Below are 20,243 nucleotides of genomic sequence, written 5' to 3'. Positions count from 1 at the left end.
ACCCGCAGCCTCGCCTCGCTTCTCGAGTGTGTAGGCTGATTATATTGCTTAAGTTGTGGGGACATAAATCTGTTTAGTCATACTCTTTTGGGTCCCGCCTTCTTTTTGAGAGCAAAGCCAAAACCGTTGCTATGAGCCACTAATTTTTCGAGTGTGGACTGAACTCTGGTTAAAGTCAAGAAAATGATATATTTAGGTAAGGTTTGGAGTTGGAAAGGCTTGGAAATAAATTCAGGTCGGCGCAGTGTTGTTGATGTTAGAAACACGACTGTGTGTGGGTGAGTGGCTTGGAGGAATGGAAATAACCGATCATAGAAGAAAGAAAGTGATATTTAAAGAGCAGAACTCAATTAAAATAAATAACACACCGACTACTACTTCCATATCAATAAATAAACAGCCATAATGTCTCTTCTGAGCTCACCAATTTATTTATTTAGTCTGAATTAGTGTGTTTGTACATTACACGGTCAAATAGTACTATAAACTGTGACTATCCTGAATGATTATGCGCGGTGGAGTTCCTCTATACTGTACTGAGTGATTATCTGTCATAGACCAGACTGTGGTATGTAAAGTACCAAAGAATGCTGTATGTAAAATGTCAGTTTTTATGGCATCCTTTGAGTCATGTGACGAGTTTATTATATCAGTGGCTTGGGAGTCAGATATTAGTTCTGGTTCCTGCTTCTAATAAATTATGCATTGCACTATTTCTAAGAAATAGTCCCCAAACTTTACATTTGAAGTAAAAAAAGCTGCTCTTACAGGCTCCCAAATCAATGCAGATAGTGTTATGGAAAACCAATATTACACTCTACTTAAAGATTTCACACTGTAAGTAGTGTGTGTGTGTGTGTGGGGGGGGGGGGGGGGGGGGGTTAAGAATGGGGAACAAGTATTTCTAAATATCAAAATGCAATTCAGGACTTTATCAAATATGGTGCACATTAAAAAAACACATGGGAAAAGCTCAAATCCGTACTGAATGGTGTTAATTGGATGTTCGGGCATCACTACTAAAAAAGGAAGAAAGATGGAAATCACTGTATGGGTTCAGAAAAACTTTAAATAAAACAACAACAAACAAAGTTTGTTGGTGCATCCAAGTTAAACTATGCAGGAATCTCAAAGATGCCAAAAAGTGTAGTCCCTCTAATGATCACTTGAGGCTGGCTTCAAAAGCGAGTCATTTCCCACAGAGTCATGTTAAAAATACAAAAGTTAACAAACTATACAATCTTATAGAGCTGCACTGGCTCCCCGTTGAATTCAGAGTCCATTTTAAGATACTGGTTCTGACATTTAAAGCTCTTCAAGGACAAGCACCAGCCTACATCATTGAACTTTTACAGCCCTATGTCCCTAGTAGGTCCCTGAGGTCTTGTGATCAGGGCCTACTTGTTATTCAGCATACTAGGCTGAAAACCAAGGGTGATAAAGCTTTTGCCACTGTGGCCGCCAGACTGTGGAACTCTCTTCCTCAGAACTTAAGATCTGCAGACTCATTGATTACTTTTAAAAAACAGCTAAAAACACATCTTTTAAGAATTGCATTTTGTTAACTTTGGACTGTTTTTGTTTTATACCTTGTGAAGCACTTTGTGATCTTTTATCTAGAAATGTGCTATATAAATAAAATTTTACTTACTTACTTACTTACTTATAGGTATAGTTTTCCCTTAATAACGTAACCTTTCAGATACTGATAAGGGTTAAACTTAGGGAAGTGACTGCTTTGATTGACAGATGTGGTAACAAAGGGAACTGTAACCAATACCTGTCCGTTAGTGCTCATGTCCTCTAATTCGACTCACTGACCGAAACCTTTACACTACAATGCTTTTAGGAGCACATAATGGCTTGATCTGATTTAATATTACAGCTTGCTGTGTCTTAAGAAGCTTGAGCTTTTTTAGTTTCTGTATAGTGAAATTCAAGTATTTAGTAACTGGCTCCATGTGGTGTACACATTCACTTAGCTAGCCAAAGATTCCTCATTTCTGTCCCAGGTGGAAACAAACATTTGGAGGTTGTATAAGGAAGGGTATCCGGTGTAAAAGTCTGCAATATCGAATATGTGCTGATACCTGCTGTGGCGGTCCCTTGTAAATATGGGAGCAGCAAAAAAATAGCTTACTTAGTATTAACTAGAAAATAGTTTTGTGTATAAACAAAGCTTCCTAAACTTTATTTATGGTTCCTAAAAAAAACAAATGGCGTCACTAAAACTGCTAATGTTTAACAACAGTGGATGATGTTATGGTGGCCATGTCCATTTTTTATCTACAGTCTATGGTTAACACATCACCATGTAAGGAAGAAATATTTATAAACAAGATTCAGCTACCAGCTTCTGTAGGCCGAGCTCATTTAAGATGAACTGAGGAGAACAGGAAAACTGTCAGAGCCATCATTACACGATCCCAGGAGGAGAGCGACCAACTGGCTTGTTATCAGCACGCTCTTAAAAAGTGACTCTGAAGAGAAAGAGTCTAGGTGCTAATCTGTCAGCCATTGAAAAGATTTGATGCATTCTGAGAAAAAAAATACAAAAACAGCTGAAACTTTTATGTTACGCAAGAATGGAATGACGTTTTGATTGATTTCCTCAGTTGCCCAAAAATGTGCAGAGTTGCCAAAACATGACATGAATCAACACTGTGGTAACGCTGTGTCCCAACACTTTGGGGTTTCTAGAATCAAAATAAAATCTGAGAGAATTTTTCCAAAAAAACAATCAATTTCAGATTTATTAGATACAAAAGTCTTGTTTAAATTAAATAAGTGTTTTAAATGATTTAGAAAAATGTTCATTGTGTTATTTTTGTGGAATTTCTAAATGTTTCATTAGCTTTTTTGTACATTGAGTTTTATAAATGTTGAACATCCAAAGATTAATTTTTTTCTTCTTTTTTTTTACAAACTATCTCAAATGATAAACATGATGCCCAGCAACATTACAGTGCATATGTACTTAATGTTTTAAACACTGTTTAGCCTCTCTAGGTTTTCTGGATAATACTATACTACCACAGACTTCACAAAAAAAGGGGGGAGGGGGGATTTTGTTTAGATACAGGAGATTTTATTTAGCATTTTGTGTACAAACATAGGCCGCAAATGCCTTCCAAACATGTTTGCCCTCAGAATACAGTATTCTTTTTTTTTTTTATTATTATTCCTTTTTACAGTTCTACAAGCAGAACATTGAATATTTAACAGGAACAAGAGTTAAAAGTTGAGGAATAAAAAAAGTGTTGTTGGTCACCAAGTCTCATCCTCACCTTTACATCGTTATATGCTCAGTAACGCAAAAGAATACTTTTTGAAGGTTGGAAAAGCCTAATTTAATGGCAGCATGTTGTTGAAGAAGTGGCAATAGCAGTGTCGTGTACAGTAAATGCAAGAGATTTGGAACTTTCATATAGAAGAATATATGGTCAGAGTACTCCACAGAAAAACTAAACTTTTTTTTTTTTTTTCTCGGTTGGGACTGAAGTTGTGAAGGGAACTGTATTATGGAGGGTACATGCAGTTACGGTGACAATCAACAGACCAAAACAATGCAGATTTAGAGCAATATAAGACTCTTTTCTCCTCTACCACATACTGTACTGATAGTTTGGATTTTGAAAGAGACTAGAGATGTACCGCCTCAATCCTCAACGATCAGCGGACGCCACAATAAATAAAAGAGAAACCAGATTACACATTATACAACTCTATGGAAAAAGTAGGAGGAGTCTGAGTTCCAGGAGCTCACAGAATCTACCTTTTAAATTAAGAAGAACCTGCACTTCCTATTAGCTAGACAATCACAGTGGCCAGTCTGTTGTTCAACACAAATAACTAAATATGAACTGACAATGCAGGAACTGAGAGTTGAAAAATCAATGCAGTTCTACATAGTCGGGGCCAAATAGAGACAAACAGTTGTAACTCTAAGACGTAAGATTTTCCCAAAGAAAGCACACCAGATAAAGACAGTTTTCGAACATTAATTTAGCTTTAGATGGCAATATCTTAAATAAATAGATCCAGGCTGTGCAAAAGCATAAATAAATAAAAATAGAGGATATAAAACTTAAGAAAATAACAAAGATGGACTTGGGGAAAATGTTTTGATCCATTGCCCTAAAAAGACAGACGTTAACACAGTTTCTCTTTTAACATTTTGTGCATCACAGTCAAATGAAGGTGGCAGGTAGGATAGGCATGGAGCTGAGAGTATGAGCTAAGATCACACTTAAGTTTAAGGTCCTGTCTTAGTCGTCAGTGAGATGAACGATGTGTGGCTGTCCTCAGCAAAGGCAACGGGAGAACGAATGTTTTCGCAGTCAGCACTATCACTGACATTCAGAGGCCCACGGGCGCTAAACAAAAGCGTAAGTGTCGAGGCACGATAGGGTAGAGTAGAGCAGGCAATTAGGACTTGCTATAAAGGTAACAAGTGTAATAATGAATAAATGACTGGTGGTGGTGCAGTCGGCCTCTCACAACCTACACGAGTACAGGCAAGAAAAATATCTTTGAGATGCTGCAAGGGCAAAGCGAGAGCAAATGCGACGTTTAGAGGGTTCACCTGTATTCGAATGCAAGAACTGTGTTTTCCATCATAATTTACTCATGTGTGCTTTTCCACTCCATCTTCATCGTGGCCACAAGCACACGTGAACCCTTATCAGATCCATTTAACTCATTCATTGGTTTTACAGCCAGTCATGATAACAAGCCTTGAATTGGCTATAAAAAGTAAGCGGTATAAGCAGTAGTGATATAAAAATCTTTAGAAAAAAAAAGAACAAAGAAAGGATAAAGATCCCCATGAACTACATCCCACATCATGGATACAACACAGCAATAGCAGGAGCGCACAGAAATAAAATGAACAAAACATGCCTGCATGTTAAATCAATCATACTGCAAAAAAAACCAAAAACATTTTAAGAGCTTGTCTCTAACTTGGCCAGTGAGTTGTGGACAAATAATTAGGAGGACATTTTGCCATGTGTGTGCAAGCAAATCAATATTCCTTCATTTAAGACAAAAGATACGCTGTTCGCTGGACATAAATGCAGAGTGCTCAGGTCACTTCAATGGTAATACAGTAGTTCTAACATTGCATTAGTGCACTTCTGCAGCCACAGATTAAATGGTTACAAAAGGAGACAACGCCATGTGTGTATGAGATGTATCATGACATTGCATAATGTCTACACTAGACAGGCGATCTCTGGATGGGAGATGTCCTGATAAGGACCAGCTAGCAGTCAAAGAGCTTCAGTCTTTTCCACAGCAACATACAGTATGAACTACAAAGTGTGTGTTACCTTCATAATATTAATAATAATAACAATATCAAAATGAAGAACTGATAGAAGAGCTGAGCAGTTTCTATTAGAACAAGGCTAAATCTTGCTTAATTACCGCAAGACATTAAGTCAAGGCTAAAACCTACTACTTTCTTAAACAGAAACCTAAGTTCACATAGAAAAAAAACAAACAAACCAATTTCTCCCCGACGACCCCAAAATAAATTACAGTAACAGCAACAATGATTATACTGTTAACCAAAAAGAAAAATACAACTTTAAGATTATGTACATGTACTTTATCTGTAAATACAACTGCTTCCTTTTTCCTAACAAAAAACCCCAAAACAAACATATTGATTTGGCAAGACGTCCTATGTTACAATGCGAAGGACATTTCGTCAGCAAAGATATGAACACAGACAACTCCTATGTTAGAAAATATATTGCTTCCTGTGCATTTAAGCTGAAGACTACTTTGAGACACAACACAAATAGAGGAAACTTGCTTTTGTGGTCGGAAAAACGGCAGGCAGTCAGACTGCAGTGTATTACAAATCACTGGGTTCACTTCACCAAGCCGTAGCGTTTCACTCCAACCGGGTTTGTTTACGTTGTAAACACTTTAACATACAGGTGTTGGCTTCCTGTGATACAGAAAAAAAGAAAAAGCCAGCACGACGGCGACAGCCACACGCTGACTTTCAGTTCCATCAAATGTCTGCACTTGTTTGAAAGAATGCGCTGAGATTATGTAAGACATACTTAGGATTTTCCTCAACTGGACATGAAGCAACATTTGAGATGGAGAAACACATTTTGCAACAGTTTTTCCTGCGATTGGTTAAAATAAAGACGTACAGAGAACAATGCCCAAAAATTCGTGGAGATTCTGATTTGTTGGCGAACCAATTCCAGAAAAAACAACAATCCTGACTCGTTCTGTGCGATTTTGTTCATTCGAACTTCTCGAATTATGAACCACAACTGTGTAAAAGCTGCAAAGGTTCACCACTGAGACCAACAAAAACCAGGTGGTGGATGCATTACACTGGAGGTACATGGAATCATACTAATTATCAGGTAATGACAGATAGGAATGGCAAAGACCTCACATACTCTGTACTTAAGAGGCCCAGTGGCGCCCTCTTGTGTTCAAGCACAACAGGCATCACCGGAGACAAATCCTTCCCAGCTGCAAAAGCTGAGCGGAGTGCAGTCAGTCAAATAAAAAACACACGACAGGAGGCTCGCTCTGAGCCAATGTCCGTCTCTTTGTTCACACAGCGGTGGTCAGAGTTAGCGTTAGCTCTATACTTCAGTGGAGAACAGGATGCTCTGTCGTTTACTGTCTGGGGTGGGAATCGTCTCCAGCTGGAGGAAATACAGCAACACCTGGACCTGTATTGAGAAAGTTTAAAAAATGAGCAAATTAAAAATATAAGTATCGTAATGAGCCAAGCACCTTTACAGAAAATACAAATACAAAATAGCAGAGGGCAGAGATTGAAGATAAACCGTGTGGCTTACCTGTGCCATCACTTCCAGGGACCAGCTGTCCCCCATGCTGATGGGCTGTGTTGGGTTAGCGGGGATCTTGCTGTCCTTCTCAGCGGGCCTTAGTAAGGTCGGCCCGAACACCGTTGCCAAATTATGGAGAGACATCTTGTTGATACTCTCCTTCTCTGCCACCCTGAGGAGAGGAAGAGTTGAGTAGATTAGTAATAAAGATGCAGAACAAGAGCGATGTTAATGTGCAGGGATGGAGATGGACTGCTCTGAGCGCAAATATGAGCAAGTTGGAGATGCTACAGTAAGTGCGGCAGAAGAGTTTATAGGATAAAACGGGATAACTGTCCACGGACACTCCATCCAAATAATAATCACAAGCTCCTCCACCTCTGACACTCCTTGTCATTTTTTACATATTTTATTTCCTTAACCTTTATTTATACAGGTAGTCCCATTGAGACTTAATGTCTCATTTACAAGAGAGACCCGATAATTAATACCGATAAAAAGATTATGAGTCTGCCCAACAATCCTGATATTCTGTTTATCATTTAAGTTGGCTGTGGAGCGGTGTCTGCTAAATATGGCCTCTGCAGTGTGAGGATTTCTCTGTTTTACCTCAATTACAATAACATGTTGTGGTTCTAAATATGCAAACAGGCATGAAACTATCCGAATACGTTCTCTTGGATATAGTAGTAACGGCCAGTTTTTGGGGCTAAATGATTTATGATAACAAAACAATAACATTGTCAACCAATACTGAAAAAGCTTTGACTCTATAAAGACATTGAAAGTAAAAGTAATAAATCTCCAGTTCTATTCAGTACACAGTCAGGCTGTTTGCAGTTGCAAGTGATTTATACCTAACAGTATAAAAGCTACATCAATACAGAAAATCACTGAGGTGAACACTGCATACTACCATAATGATGTTCACATAACACAATAAACTGTCTCATGTTTAAAACAATATTAACATTTAGATAATGTTTTGGAGACAAATGTAAAGAAAATCCATCTGAAAACACACCCGTGAGTGATCGCCACCTAATGCATCAACTATAAAAATTTACATTGTTGAATTTAGTTTGTCTTTCTTTCTGTGCACATTGGTGTGTGCAGTCATGTCTACTTTCTATGCATGTATTTTTGTGTTTAGTTGTTTATACCTCTTTAAGTGATCCAAAAGGAAAAGGAATGTGACCAGGTTGGGTTCGGGCAGTGACAGCAGCAAGTTCAGCATGCAGCTCTCTTTGGCAACACTATCAGACAGGGCTGCAGAGGAGGGAAGGGAAAGATACAGCTGCTTATACATTTCTTGTAAATAAAGCAGTTCAAACTGCGTATGTGTGGGAAAACCTCAAAGTCAGTATCTTACTGATGCCGCCTGCAAAATTGGGATAGAGCTCATCGGTAAAGAGCGGTTCCGGCAGCTCTCTGAAGTACAGCTTCAAGGTCCCAGCGATGGCATTGACATCCATCTCACTCATCATCACTGACACATCTTTGTTATCTGCAGGAGAGACGAGAGCAGCCTGAAACTGGAAGTTTGCCAATCATAACGCTAGGAAACACCTCAGAACAAACTACCGTGTCTCCTAACTGTTAGCGTCTAATTAAAAGTGCAAAGTAGGATACCCAATTATTTGCTAATACATAAATTGATTCCCCTGTCAATCTGGTTAATGATTTCAAATCATTAACCTCTTGATGTCTTCTTCATGATGTCTTTATATAGGGCCAAGTTGGTTTGGATGGCTTTTGTCCCTTAATAAATGATCATTTAAAAATAAAACATGTAAGATTGACAAATATGCAAAAATAAAAACCCCAAAACAAAAGAAGTCATCAGGTATACGGATGGCAGTGATACTTACTGGTGTCAAAGGCAGTCTTCAATGCCTGAATGTCGGTGGCCACTCCTGACACTCTGTAGATGCCCACCTCCTCCATGCCCCTCCTTTCGATCTCCTCTAGGCACTGCCGGACAATGTAGGGCACCTTGGAGCGCTCTCGTCTGGATGAAAACAAAAAAGGAATCAAAAAGGAGGGTCTGAAATAACATTTGTTACAACTGTATATACGGTATGCTACGTCATCTGTCCAACTGACTTCAGCCATTCACTGGCCTATTCTCTAAAACATGACAGTCTGCCACAGTTTGGGATAAGACTGAGTAACCTGTCACAGGGAATAATACAGATGTGATTATTCTGATTACAGAATAATTACTGTGAGCAACTGTCCATTCAGCTGGTGAGCTGAATGGACAGTCGAACATTGTGGGATATGCATCAAGAAAACTAAAAAGATTAGCACACATTAAAATAATCCAGAAACAAGCCCTAAAATGTCAGAGGAGAATACAAATAATAATGACCTGGACATTTCACAGTGCTGGTGGGCAAATAGTCACTCTTCATTTATTTACTCACTTGGTCACTGTGGAGATCTTAACTCCAAACACACCCATGGGTTTCTCCGAGGGCATCCTCTTCAGGCTAAACTCTCTGCTGGTGAACTTCATGGACAGTTTAATCTCAATCTGATAAGAAACAGAACTCAAAGTTAAAAAAAAAAAATCAAACCATTACACAATCGGAATCGACCTGCTTCCCATTTCTCATTAATGCATACTACTATGATCTAAATGTAAAGCTACATAAGAGCTGCTAGTGAGTGTAATACAGGAGGAAAATCTTGTTTATGTTTTGATATCTTTATTTTGTGTGATCCACTCACCCCATTCATGGGAATAACTGTTCTCTGCCAGTCTTTGCCTTGGAGAGTCTGAGGATCAAGCTGAGTTGAGGAAACATGATAAAGAAAAAAACATAAATGCTCACACTGAAGGATACTCATACTGAACATTGAGAAAGTTTCAAATAATCAAGCAGCATAAATGCAAGTAATCACCGCAAGTCAAAAATTAAAAGCTCAGGCTTCAGTCTTCTGGATCTGTATGATCTCAGTGAGAGTGGACAGAAGCCCCACCCACCAGCTTTACAAATCTTCTGTTTGTGAATGGCAGCCAACCACTCAAAGGTTGTCTTAAAGGGTTAGAACAGGGTGGGAAACTCCAGGCCTCAAGGGCCGGTGTCCTGCAGGTTTTAGATATCACCCTGGGTCAACACACCTGAATCAAATGATTAGTTCATTACCAGGCCTCTGGAGAACTTCAAGACATGTTGAGGAGGAAATTTAGCCATTTAAATCAAGTGTTTTGGATCAAGGACACATCTAAATCCTGCAGGACACCGGCCCTGAGGCCTGGAGTTTCCCCACCCTTGGGTTAGAAGCTAAAATGGCTCGATTTCAGACAGTGGATGAGCTGCACCGAGGCCCAGATAAAAATATTATTTGGAAATTTGAGTCATGTGAAGATTCAGATAGTACATTCAAACTAAAGACATGTTTCAGGATCCATTGTGCATGTTTGCAGGGGAAGAAGGTGACATAACCCCCCCCCCAAAAAAAACAAACAAACAATGAAAGTGCTTATGATATTTTGAATAGTCTTCTATTAGAAGGGGTAGAAAGTAAAATTATCTAAGTTCTACACCCAAGTACAATTTTGAGAAATTTTGCTGTACTTCAGTTACGTTCTTCTTCTACTCCACCACCTTTTAAATGGAAACACTGTTCTTTAAAGACCTTTATTTGACACGAATACTCAATGGTAGATTTTTTTATATTTAGAAATTTTCCTCAGATTTTTTCTTATACAATGAAACTATGCAACATTTATTTTGTGATCCTCTGACTGGGCATGCGACAAAGCTAGTAAAGCAGATTGCTCATGTAAAATGCTGCTTATGGATTGATGGAACATTAACAAACTAATAATATGTCAGGTATAAGGACAGCTTACTGTGAAACTACTACTTTAATAAGCTGATAATATTCATGTACATACCTAATATTAATTTTGCAGTGCATTTACATGAAACAATCTATATTATTAAAACTTTTAGATCTAACCGGATCAAAAAATTATCACTTTTTTACAATTGAAAGAATAACTTCAGTATTTTGTTTGGAGCCACTGCAGCTTTATAAATTATTGATGTTTATTTGCTTTATTATGATGATCTTAAAAAGTCAAGGCTATATTTAAATACTGTTGTCCTACTTACTGTGCTGCTGTGTAATGTCAGAAAAGCAGAGCATAAAGTTATAATTGCATCAACTGTCTTACTCTGCTGTAGCAGAATGTTTTGAAATGTGATTTGCAGACACACTACACCCTTTGCTATATATTTAGAAGCACGATAAACAAATGTAATTTATTCAGAGGTACTATCTCTACATACAACTACACTCAGATCAAAGAGCCATGCCATCCTGGGCAATAAAGGCTAAGTGCGAACAAACACAACTCACAAAACGCAACAAACACGCTCATACACAGTATACGCATGCTGGGTGTGTTTACCTAGTATAAGCCCCATCTGGTTGGCTGCAAAGCTGGATCATGTTTCTCACAACCGAATCAAACTGAAGAGATTGGAGTGCTCTTTGGTTTGAGCCATTTATCTATAAAGAATTACATTCCACTAAAAAACAGCAAAGCCATAAGAGCTGGCATCCTCGTCGGCCTAAAAGCTTTCAGACACAAACATGATGCTATCGTCTCTGACTTTTAGTGGCTTTTTTTCCAATAAGTCGACAATTTGGTCAAGTGAACGATGATAAAAGCTGGAATTTAGCCAGCACTGCAACACGAGGCTAAACAATAGTTGTCACAGCTCATTCAGATGGAGACAGGACATTATACAATCCATGAATGCAAGGTATGGATGTGTGTGTTTAAAAATCGAAAGTATGAAACAAGAGGGATGTTTATGGTGTAGAATCAAAGGGAAAAGACTAATGATGCAGTAAAAACGGGGGAATTCTGGCAGATGATGTGACAAACTGACACCAAACTTTAGAACTTTAGTGGGCTGAGTGATTTTTACATTCTGGTTTTTTCTACTCTCCTTGAGCACTAAAAACACTTTATACAGCTTGATTCATTCACCCATTCATACAAGCATGTTTTGTACAAGTTCTTATTTAACATTCATACACAATGACACTCCAATGGACACATCGTAGAGCAACTTGGGGTTCAGTACCTTGCCCAAGGATACTTGGGCAGCCAGGCAATCGCATCATCAACATTGCGGTTAATAGATGATCTGCTCTACCTCCTGAGCTACAGTGACCCTTAAGTTTAGGAAAGATTATGGAAAAACAAGCAAACAAAAATGGACTGGTACTTATGTAGTGCTTTTCTACTCTAATTGAGCACACCCAGTCACACACACAATCATACTCATGCTTTTTATAAGCCTCAGCACTTGGTCTAACATTCACACAACATTCACACTAACGCTCAGGCAGATGCATCGGGGTTTAGTATCTTGCCCAAGGATACGTCTACTTGCAGACTGGAGAAGCCATGGATTGAGTCACTGATCTTATAGCATATGTGAAATTATCATAGAAAAAGAAGACTTCATTTTTTTTACTTTGATTCTAAGATCAAAGAACAAACATGCAGGAAAAACTGCACTAGCTAGAATACACACCAAGGACCTGCTCAAGTATACATCCATGTTATATGTACTCTTATTACCCATCTATCAGGTCAATCCTTAAGAACCCATGTTTTGCCTCTTATTTTGCCTCTTATGCTAGATACCAGCCAGTCTGAAAACTAAACAGTCATTTCTTTTAATCTCAGCATGCACCTGACTGATCAAACACTCAAAAAAGCTGCAGAGTAAAATGTAGATTCAATAAGCCACCGTGACTTTTGCTGAACACAGCAGCAACATTGCCTTGGATTTGTGAAAATCCTGCTGAGTAACTTTCCAACAGCTCTGTGAGTTTTTTCCTTTTAAAATGACATCATCTTTCAAAATAGGATCGTGTCTGAGGCTTACCAGAGGAGCCACTAGGTGGAGTATGTGACTGTAAGTCACAGTTTGGAAACTTATCCTAGTGTAGATAGCTTTTTCTATTTTACCAACCAGTATGGATGCAGAATTCTCAGAATAAATACAGCTGTCCTCTGTAATGCGTGTGTGTGCATACGGCATGAAACAACATGTACGCAATGTTGCACCAGTGTATTTATAACAATCATTTAAAAGGTTACAGCTATTATTTTGTGGGTTTTTTTTTACTCACTTCAGAGCAAATGAGCTGCTATATACATGAAGGTTAGTGTGTGTGAGTGTTTGTGGTAAACAGAGCAAAACAAGCTTACAGCAATGTCCAATCATGCTCGTGCACACACAGACGCACACTGAAGCTGATGGAGGAGTAGAAAAAGGGGTTGTTTTTGGTAGCAATGGATGAAAGAAGCAACTCCTGTTTGTCACATTTTTTTTTATCTTTGCCTTTGTCTCTGTTAATCTTCCAGTGACACTTTGCAGAAACCGGTGGGGTGGGGTTGCCTTCGTGATTAAATTCCTGACTACCTAAATCTGCCATCAAACTATGGTCAGTCAGATGGGTTCAGGATAATGGCAATTTTATGAGTCTGGCATTATTATGGAGAGCATACTTTATGGTACTGACTTCATATTTACTTCCTCTGTGGAGGATGACTTTGCTGCTACTCAGTACCCATTCCCCAGGGTGGTGATAAATATTTGAAAGAGCTAAGCCTGGCAGCAAAGGAAGCAGTGAGCATGTACAGCTTTATACAGCTTTTATTAAACCGCTACAAAGTCGCTCCACTTTTTTTTTTTTTTAATTACAGTCACCTGCAAGTGCTGACAACTTCACTGAAACCCATCTTCATTTAGCCAGCCTCTACCTATCCATCACATATTCCTCTAACAAGCTTCACTGATCATATGGTATGCGGCACCTATTGTGGCATAAATGCTTATCAGCAATGAGTTATGGTGGTCACGACTGAGAAGAGGGTGACGTCATGTCATACCGGGATCTGTCCTTTCCCCATGATGCGGTCTGTACCGTCTCCATCCTCTTTGTTCTGCTTGGTCTTGTTGTAGCTCTTTTCATAGCAGAGCAGCCTCAGGGTCTGAGAGCCCTCCAGCTCGATTTCAAACTCCTTCAGCGAACAAAGAGAGACAGAAAAAAAAAACTATTGAGGAAAGAATAAATAAAAGCAAAGGGCGGGAAATATTTGAATGCAGTGATGCCTGCAGATGAAGATAATGCAAAAGAGCCATGATAACTTCAGAGACATCAGCATGGCATGGCATTTCAATACGACCAACGACAAAACGCAGCCGACCATCACTTCCTGTAATTATGTAAGAGAACATACTGCATATGTTTTGCACATATTTTTTGAGGCCCACACTACGTTGGTTCACTTAGCTTTTGACCAGATGTGAGTCATCACCAGCAGCTCTTCATTAGTTAATATTATTTCCACTTTGCTGGGCAAAATCCTCAAAGAGTCATTGGGTCCACTGTGGAACACACCCTGTCACACATGAACTGATCCTGTGATTATGTCTCAGAGCTTTTCTTGCTTCACCCAGCTATGCCATTAATGCATTCTTGTTTGTGCACGTGTGCTTGCTTCCATGCATATATGTAGTATGTATATGTGTGTTTTGTATATTCTTGCTGGGGCTCTGGATGCTTTGGATTTGTTTAGACATCTTTTAACTGCTCGGAGATGGATGCCTAAATGATTAAAAGACCAGATGTCAGCTACATGAACTATGCTAAGACGGAAATGTGTGCAGGTATGTGTTCCTGAGTTAAATAAATGCACTGATATGACAGAGAAGATGGAGAGATTTGTGCAACTGAGGATTCAATGCAGGCACCAGCTGGTATATGCGGGTGAGCAATCTCTTTATAATGTCACAGAAACAACTACATGTCTACTTCATCAAATCCAACTTTGAAGGTATGTGTATGTTGAGTTGCACACTCTTGATCTCTTACCTCATTCCATTTGGGTTCACTGGTATATCGATACACTCTCGTCTTGGCTTTATTTGAAAAGAACCCAAAGGAGTCCACCTCCAATGTGCAGTAGAGATCTGGCAGGGAGGAAACAATTTAATACAATTTACATTTATATGGCAAATCACGTCGTCTTTGTGAATGTATTACATTAGTAAAAGAATGGGATGAATGTTTGATGCTACCCTAGGAAAATAAATCAAATCAAATTTCTACGAATTTCAGCCCGTGGATCCAATTACACACTCACGATTGAAAGTTTAACCAAAAATAACACTGTTTCCGCTGCTTATGAACAAATTAAAATTGAATTGAACTGAAAGGTTGCGTGGGTGAAGGTCAGTGACTCACTTAAGCTCTGTTTGAGGCCGGAGGCAGAGTGGATGATTACATTCAGGAACCCGTAGAGACCGGAGGATTCATCCTCTGGAAAAACGGTCAGTGAGCAGACAGTAATAAAAAGTTAGGAGGCACTAGAAAAGCATGCCGATCTCTGCATGTTTTGGAACAGAGTGAGAAAAGGAAGGAAGAGATTAAACAGACGTGCTCTGTATTAAACATCTGGGTTTAAACCAATCCTCAATTTACCCACAATTATTAATGATTACTTCATTCCTGAGGACATTATGGGAAAGCTCAAGGTTTCCAACAAAAGCACAGACAAACCAAGGCTGTAAATAAAACTGCCTCATAAGCACTCATGAATATCTTTAACTTAAAAGAAGTCTGTAAAAAACACAAAATTATGTTGGACAAAATAAAAACAGTCACTCTACCTTCTTTGTTAATACTAAGTGGAATGTGGTGGACAGTTTGTAGTTTTATACAAGAGCTGGTCAACATCTGCAGCTCCATGGACGTCAGGGAAACTGTTTTAAAACCTTGAGGGGAGAGACAGTATATTTCGATTTTAAATCACACTGTACTTTAAAAAAAACACCACGTGCCGTACAGATATGCAAAAAAATATTGGTTTCTTAGCCTCAATCGATTGGTAGTATTTACATAAACATGCCCAAATTTTAGTATCTTGCACTTCAGATGACTGAGCCGGTCCAGCCTGACTGACACTTACACTTCTTTTGCTGCTCCTTGATTATCTCCTTCCACTCTGCACGTTCATAGTCGGATGAAATCAGGAAACTGTAGCTCTGAAAATAAACACATGAGAGGCGTTTGAGAAAAACAGATGGTCACAAAATAACAGGAAGACCAACACGATAACTCAATGCACATTCATGTTCATCCTTTAAGTTTCTCGAACTGTTCAGGAGAAAGGGAAAAATATTTTTAGTGAATGATATCCCCTCAGTTCACATTTTTGAGGGGATATCGGTAGAGAGTGCTGTTTAAGATTTAAGCCCAGATTTTGCCCAGCGACAAAGGCTCTACCATGTGATTCAAATCATTTTCATATTAAAAACCACTCAGTGACCCCGTATGGTCACTTCCTGAATATCTGGTCACTTCCTGAATATCTGATCACTTGCATGCGTTTCCACATGAGATAAATGTGACCACTTATCTGCATTTTGTAGTGACCTTATAATATAAATCTGAACCACCAAACTGCTACACCATAGCATAACAAAGCCAGCCCCCCTCCTGTCACAGCAGTACCAAGTCTCACGGTTACTGTTTAATGCATTCACTGTTTATATGTGCAAATATTCACATTCTCTTTATGCCTGTTGTCATGTACCGACGTTGAGCCAGCATAATTGTACAAGGTGTCATGCAGAAATTGATACACACTCATAAAAAGAAAGTATGCAGTTACAACAGAAGTTAGCAACCCAAAAATTAATAAAAATAATTTTAAAAACAACCATTAAAATGAGGAGAAGGAGCAGTGAGGGGAAGCTGATGGGAAAGAGCTGTTGATAAAATAAAAGCAGAGGTAGTTTAGGATAGAAAGCATCATTACCTTTCCATTCTTGTTGTAGAATCTGAGGGGTATGCTTGGGGATGTTAACAGGAGCAAAGACTCCTGTTCAGACAGCTTCTTCCGGAGGCGATCAATGACTTTTGAACCCTTGTTTGCTCTCTGGTGGTGAAAATATTTGACTTTATTTGGAAGAGCGTGCAAAACCTATTCAACTGTGAGAAAGAGAGTAACTGCTACATTTGGACTGCTTGAAATACAAAAAAGAAATAATCTTGTTTAAGTTTCCAAACAGATATCAGTAAAACTACTGCACATATCCAACTCGAAGAAGCATCTACTTCTGAATATCTGCATGCAGAAATCTGGATTAGAGCACATCTACGATACCTTCTCTCTCTGAATCTCGCTGCGGAGGTGTGAGATCTTGACCTTCATGGCGTCCAGCTCTTCATCGGGGACTTGAGGGATGGTAAGTGGCTCAGCCTCCTCGGGGCCCTGGAAAGTCATTTCGCTCAGGGGGATGTACCACTTACAGTCGTACTGCTGGTTTTTACTGCAGCAGGAGAAGGACAGGAAATTAAAAGGAGAGTGTTGGTTAAAGGAAAGTAAAAAAAGGGGAACATGAAAGACGATGAGCGAGGGATAAATGAAGAAAAGTACTTATTATCTGTAAAAAAAAAAATATCAAGAGGGTCTTTTGGGAAAATATTTCAAATAATAGAGATTATTAAATCTGTGTCGATAACTCTGGTTGTTGTTGTGAAGCTTAGGTCCTGTTCTAACATAGATGTTAACTGTCATTACTAATTTTAGACTTGTTTGTCAGCATTGCTGCTAATCTGCTGGATGCTTGTCAGTGTATCTCATCCCTGAGAATGAGAAAAATAAGCAGATTCTTCTTACCCTCCAATCTGTTTCTTCAGCTTGGCGCAGAGCAGCAGATCGGTGAAGAGGAAGACGTGCCGAAGCTTCCTGGCTCCCTCCACCAGCTCCACCATGAAACTGTCCTTCAGCAGCTGGCGGTTCTATGGCAACAAAAGACAACACTCAGGGGGTCAGTAAAAAAGACAACACTTTTATGTTGATAACTAAACAGCTCACAAAAAAACAAACAAAAAGAAAAAACAGAGTCACTTGGAGAAATGTGCATCCAAACTGAATTGCTGGCAGTCTGGATAATGGGGAATGGAGGCGGGGGCATTTTAGGGAGCTCAGACCATTTTAAGAGTCACAGTAATAAATGTGTGAAATTCTCTGGAAAGGTCACAATCAGTTTGCAGAACCTTTTATTAGGTGCCGCATCTAAAAGCATTATCGCTCCTTCCATTCTCCCAAATTCCTACTTCTCTTCCACAAGTGTGTGAAAGAGGACACCAGAAGGAAAGGAAGGTGAAGGAGGGAAGGGAGAGAGGAGTTTAGCTTTACAGCATCAAAAATGACAAAAACCTCATTAGCTCATTGTGTGCAATCACTACTTTCCCCACCGCCCAAAAGACATTAAAAAAATTATTTTCAAATGCTTGATCTGGCATCATCATCACGAACCATGGGATCACACAGGAAAGGATGAGTAAGGGAGGAAACAAGAGGAGGAAGAGTGATGTTTGTGACATCAGTGACCAGAGCTCTGATCACTGATGTCAGACTATATAATGAGATGTGTAATATCATCATTTGCCAAAAGAGGGCAGTGATGCCCTTTGCTAAGAAGGAGACACGAGACTGGGCATTAAAACAAAAACAGAGCAAAGGAAGCTCAAACAACAGCTCAATAGGAAACAATCTGCTTTTAAATGGTCATAACCTTTGTTTTACTTGTGGTTAGAGATTAGATCCAAGTGGTTCACTGTAAAAAGGAGATAATACAATTTGACAACAAAGACAACAAAATCCCTTTCACTCATTTGTGACACCACTTTTATTCTTCTGATTGACTGTACACGTAATCATTTCTACTGAATTGCTTTAAATAGTTGTTTTTAATCTGTTCAAATTTAACTAGTAAAGTTTCAATTTTTCACACGCTTTATTGGATTGTATGGGTTTCCTTTGGGTAATTACCAGAAAAACTGTCCAACCAAAGAATGAGGCTTTAATGCTCATTTTACATCTTCCACTGCAACCAAACCATATTTTTCTTCATGTAATGACCGCAGACCCCAATTTCACACCAGCACTTGACTTCCCAAATCCTGTCAGTCTAACAGGAAAACCCTGAAACATGACATCACACTTTCCAGAACCAACGACATGCCTTGTCTTCATCTTTGTGCAGTTTTTCTGCTTTCCCCTCTCCATCACAAATACACAGTTACTGTCACCGCCTGAAAACACTGAAGTGGACATGGCGCTAATGAAAGAGAAGTTTATGTGCTTACAAATTTTCACTGGGCATCTGCTAACAAGGAGGAGAATCATGCTGTGTCACTCGGTGTTTAAGCCCGAGAGAATCAAAGGAGGATGACCAAGACAGAGAGGGAAAGAGATAATGGGGCATGATTTTAAAAGAAAAGTGTCAGTGATGGGGTGGGGGGTGGGCGGGGGTGAGGGGTGAGCCTCTCTGACCCAATAAAAAGGAAAGGTCTGAGAGAGCGAGAGAGGAAGGAAAGGAGAGAAGAAGCCAGAGAGAGACGTAGTAGCTCTCGACAGAACAGATGTCATGCAGCAGTTTCTAGCTGTAGATAGACGGCGAACCATGTGACATATCACCACAGCAGCTCCACTGCAGTGATTTGTTGTCGAGGCACGCACTCGCTGCCTATCCCACAGCACATTACGATCACATTCTGATCCCTGAAATAACAATCTAATAGAAAACTAATTCCCACTGAAGGATATAATTATTCATCACGAGCTACACAATAAAGGTTGTGATCACAACCAAGTCCTGTGATAGATAGCTTCCGGATGAACTGCTTACTGTCTGTCTGACAGCTATCTCTACTGGCAACTGTCATCTACATCTGTCAGTTCAACCACAACAAGAGGATAACAAGAGGATCCCTAAAAAAACAAAGAAAAACTCATTATGCCTTCTTCTCTTCTGTCCAGGTCTATTTGCCTAATCAGGATTATACTGTCCCAGCCACTGTTGAGCAGTGTACACACACATCTCTCAGTCTCCATGTTTGCATGGGGATTCAGATGTTCTGTGAAGTTGCTCCACATGTAACATTACCCCTGGAGGATACTTCCTATCTAGAAAACAAACAACCAATCAAAAAGCTCTGTCTATGTCATACATGTGCCAGCTTACATGCTGTCAAGTCAGTTTATTTTTAGCGTGTTGCGCAGCAGTTTGAAGATTTGACACATCAGAGGGAACCGGCGCTAAAAAATGTGAATCTGTACTGTAAGCATGCATATTAACAGCACGAGCACAGCGTAGCATTATCTTTACAGGTCTTTACATGATCGTTAAAGTTGACGCTTCAAACACCATGTAGCCCACGGTTATGGGACAAAAGATATGCAGATGTGGCCTCTTTCTGCTACTAAAAAAACAACAAAATATCTAAAAAGTCATGAAAAAAAAGGCTTCATTTAGATTCTTGCATTGAATATTTGTAGAGCTG

General features: G+C 39.3%; 1 protein-coding gene across 1 annotated transcript in view; it reads right to left on the bottom strand.

The window, feature by feature from the left end:
* Positions 1 to 3,081: 3,081 nt before the first annotated feature.
* Positions 3,082 to 20,243, bottom strand: part of bcr (BCR activator of RhoGEF and GTPase) — an 87,762-nt gene continuing 70,600 nt past the window's right edge. The window contains exons 9-23 of the mRNA XM_063478715.1: positions 17,572 to 17,693; positions 17,056 to 17,221; positions 16,708 to 16,827; positions 15,856 to 15,931; positions 15,557 to 15,661; positions 15,132 to 15,206; positions 14,760 to 14,857; positions 13,774 to 13,905; positions 9,573 to 9,632; positions 9,266 to 9,375; positions 8,708 to 8,847; positions 8,209 to 8,343; positions 8,000 to 8,105; positions 6,846 to 7,008; positions 3,082 to 6,716 (exon numbers count right to left, since the gene is read on the bottom strand). Coding sequence (XP_063334785.1) covers positions 6,627 to 6,716; positions 6,846 to 7,008; positions 8,000 to 8,105; positions 8,209 to 8,343; positions 8,708 to 8,847; positions 9,266 to 9,375; positions 9,573 to 9,632; positions 13,774 to 13,905; positions 14,760 to 14,857; positions 15,132 to 15,206; positions 15,557 to 15,661; positions 15,856 to 15,931; positions 16,708 to 16,827; positions 17,056 to 17,221; positions 17,572 to 17,693 — 1,698 coding nt within the window. The 3' untranslated portion in view covers positions 3,082 to 6,626. The remainder of the gene's footprint in view (positions 6,717 to 6,845; positions 7,009 to 7,999; positions 8,106 to 8,208; positions 8,344 to 8,707; positions 8,848 to 9,265; positions 9,376 to 9,572; positions 9,633 to 13,773; positions 13,906 to 14,759; positions 14,858 to 15,131; positions 15,207 to 15,556; positions 15,662 to 15,855; positions 15,932 to 16,707; positions 16,828 to 17,055; positions 17,222 to 17,571; positions 17,694 to 20,243) is intronic.

Source organism: Pelmatolapia mariae, linkage group LG7, assembly GCF_036321145.2.
Source record: "Pelmatolapia mariae isolate MD_Pm_ZW linkage group LG7, Pm_UMD_F_2, whole genome shotgun sequence".
In the NCBI taxonomy this organism is placed as follows: Eukaryota; Metazoa; Chordata; class Actinopteri; order Cichliformes; family Cichlidae; genus Pelmatolapia; species Pelmatolapia mariae.
The sequence above is the reverse complement of the archived record's forward strand: the minus strand, read 5'-3'. Positions and strand labels throughout refer to the sequence as shown.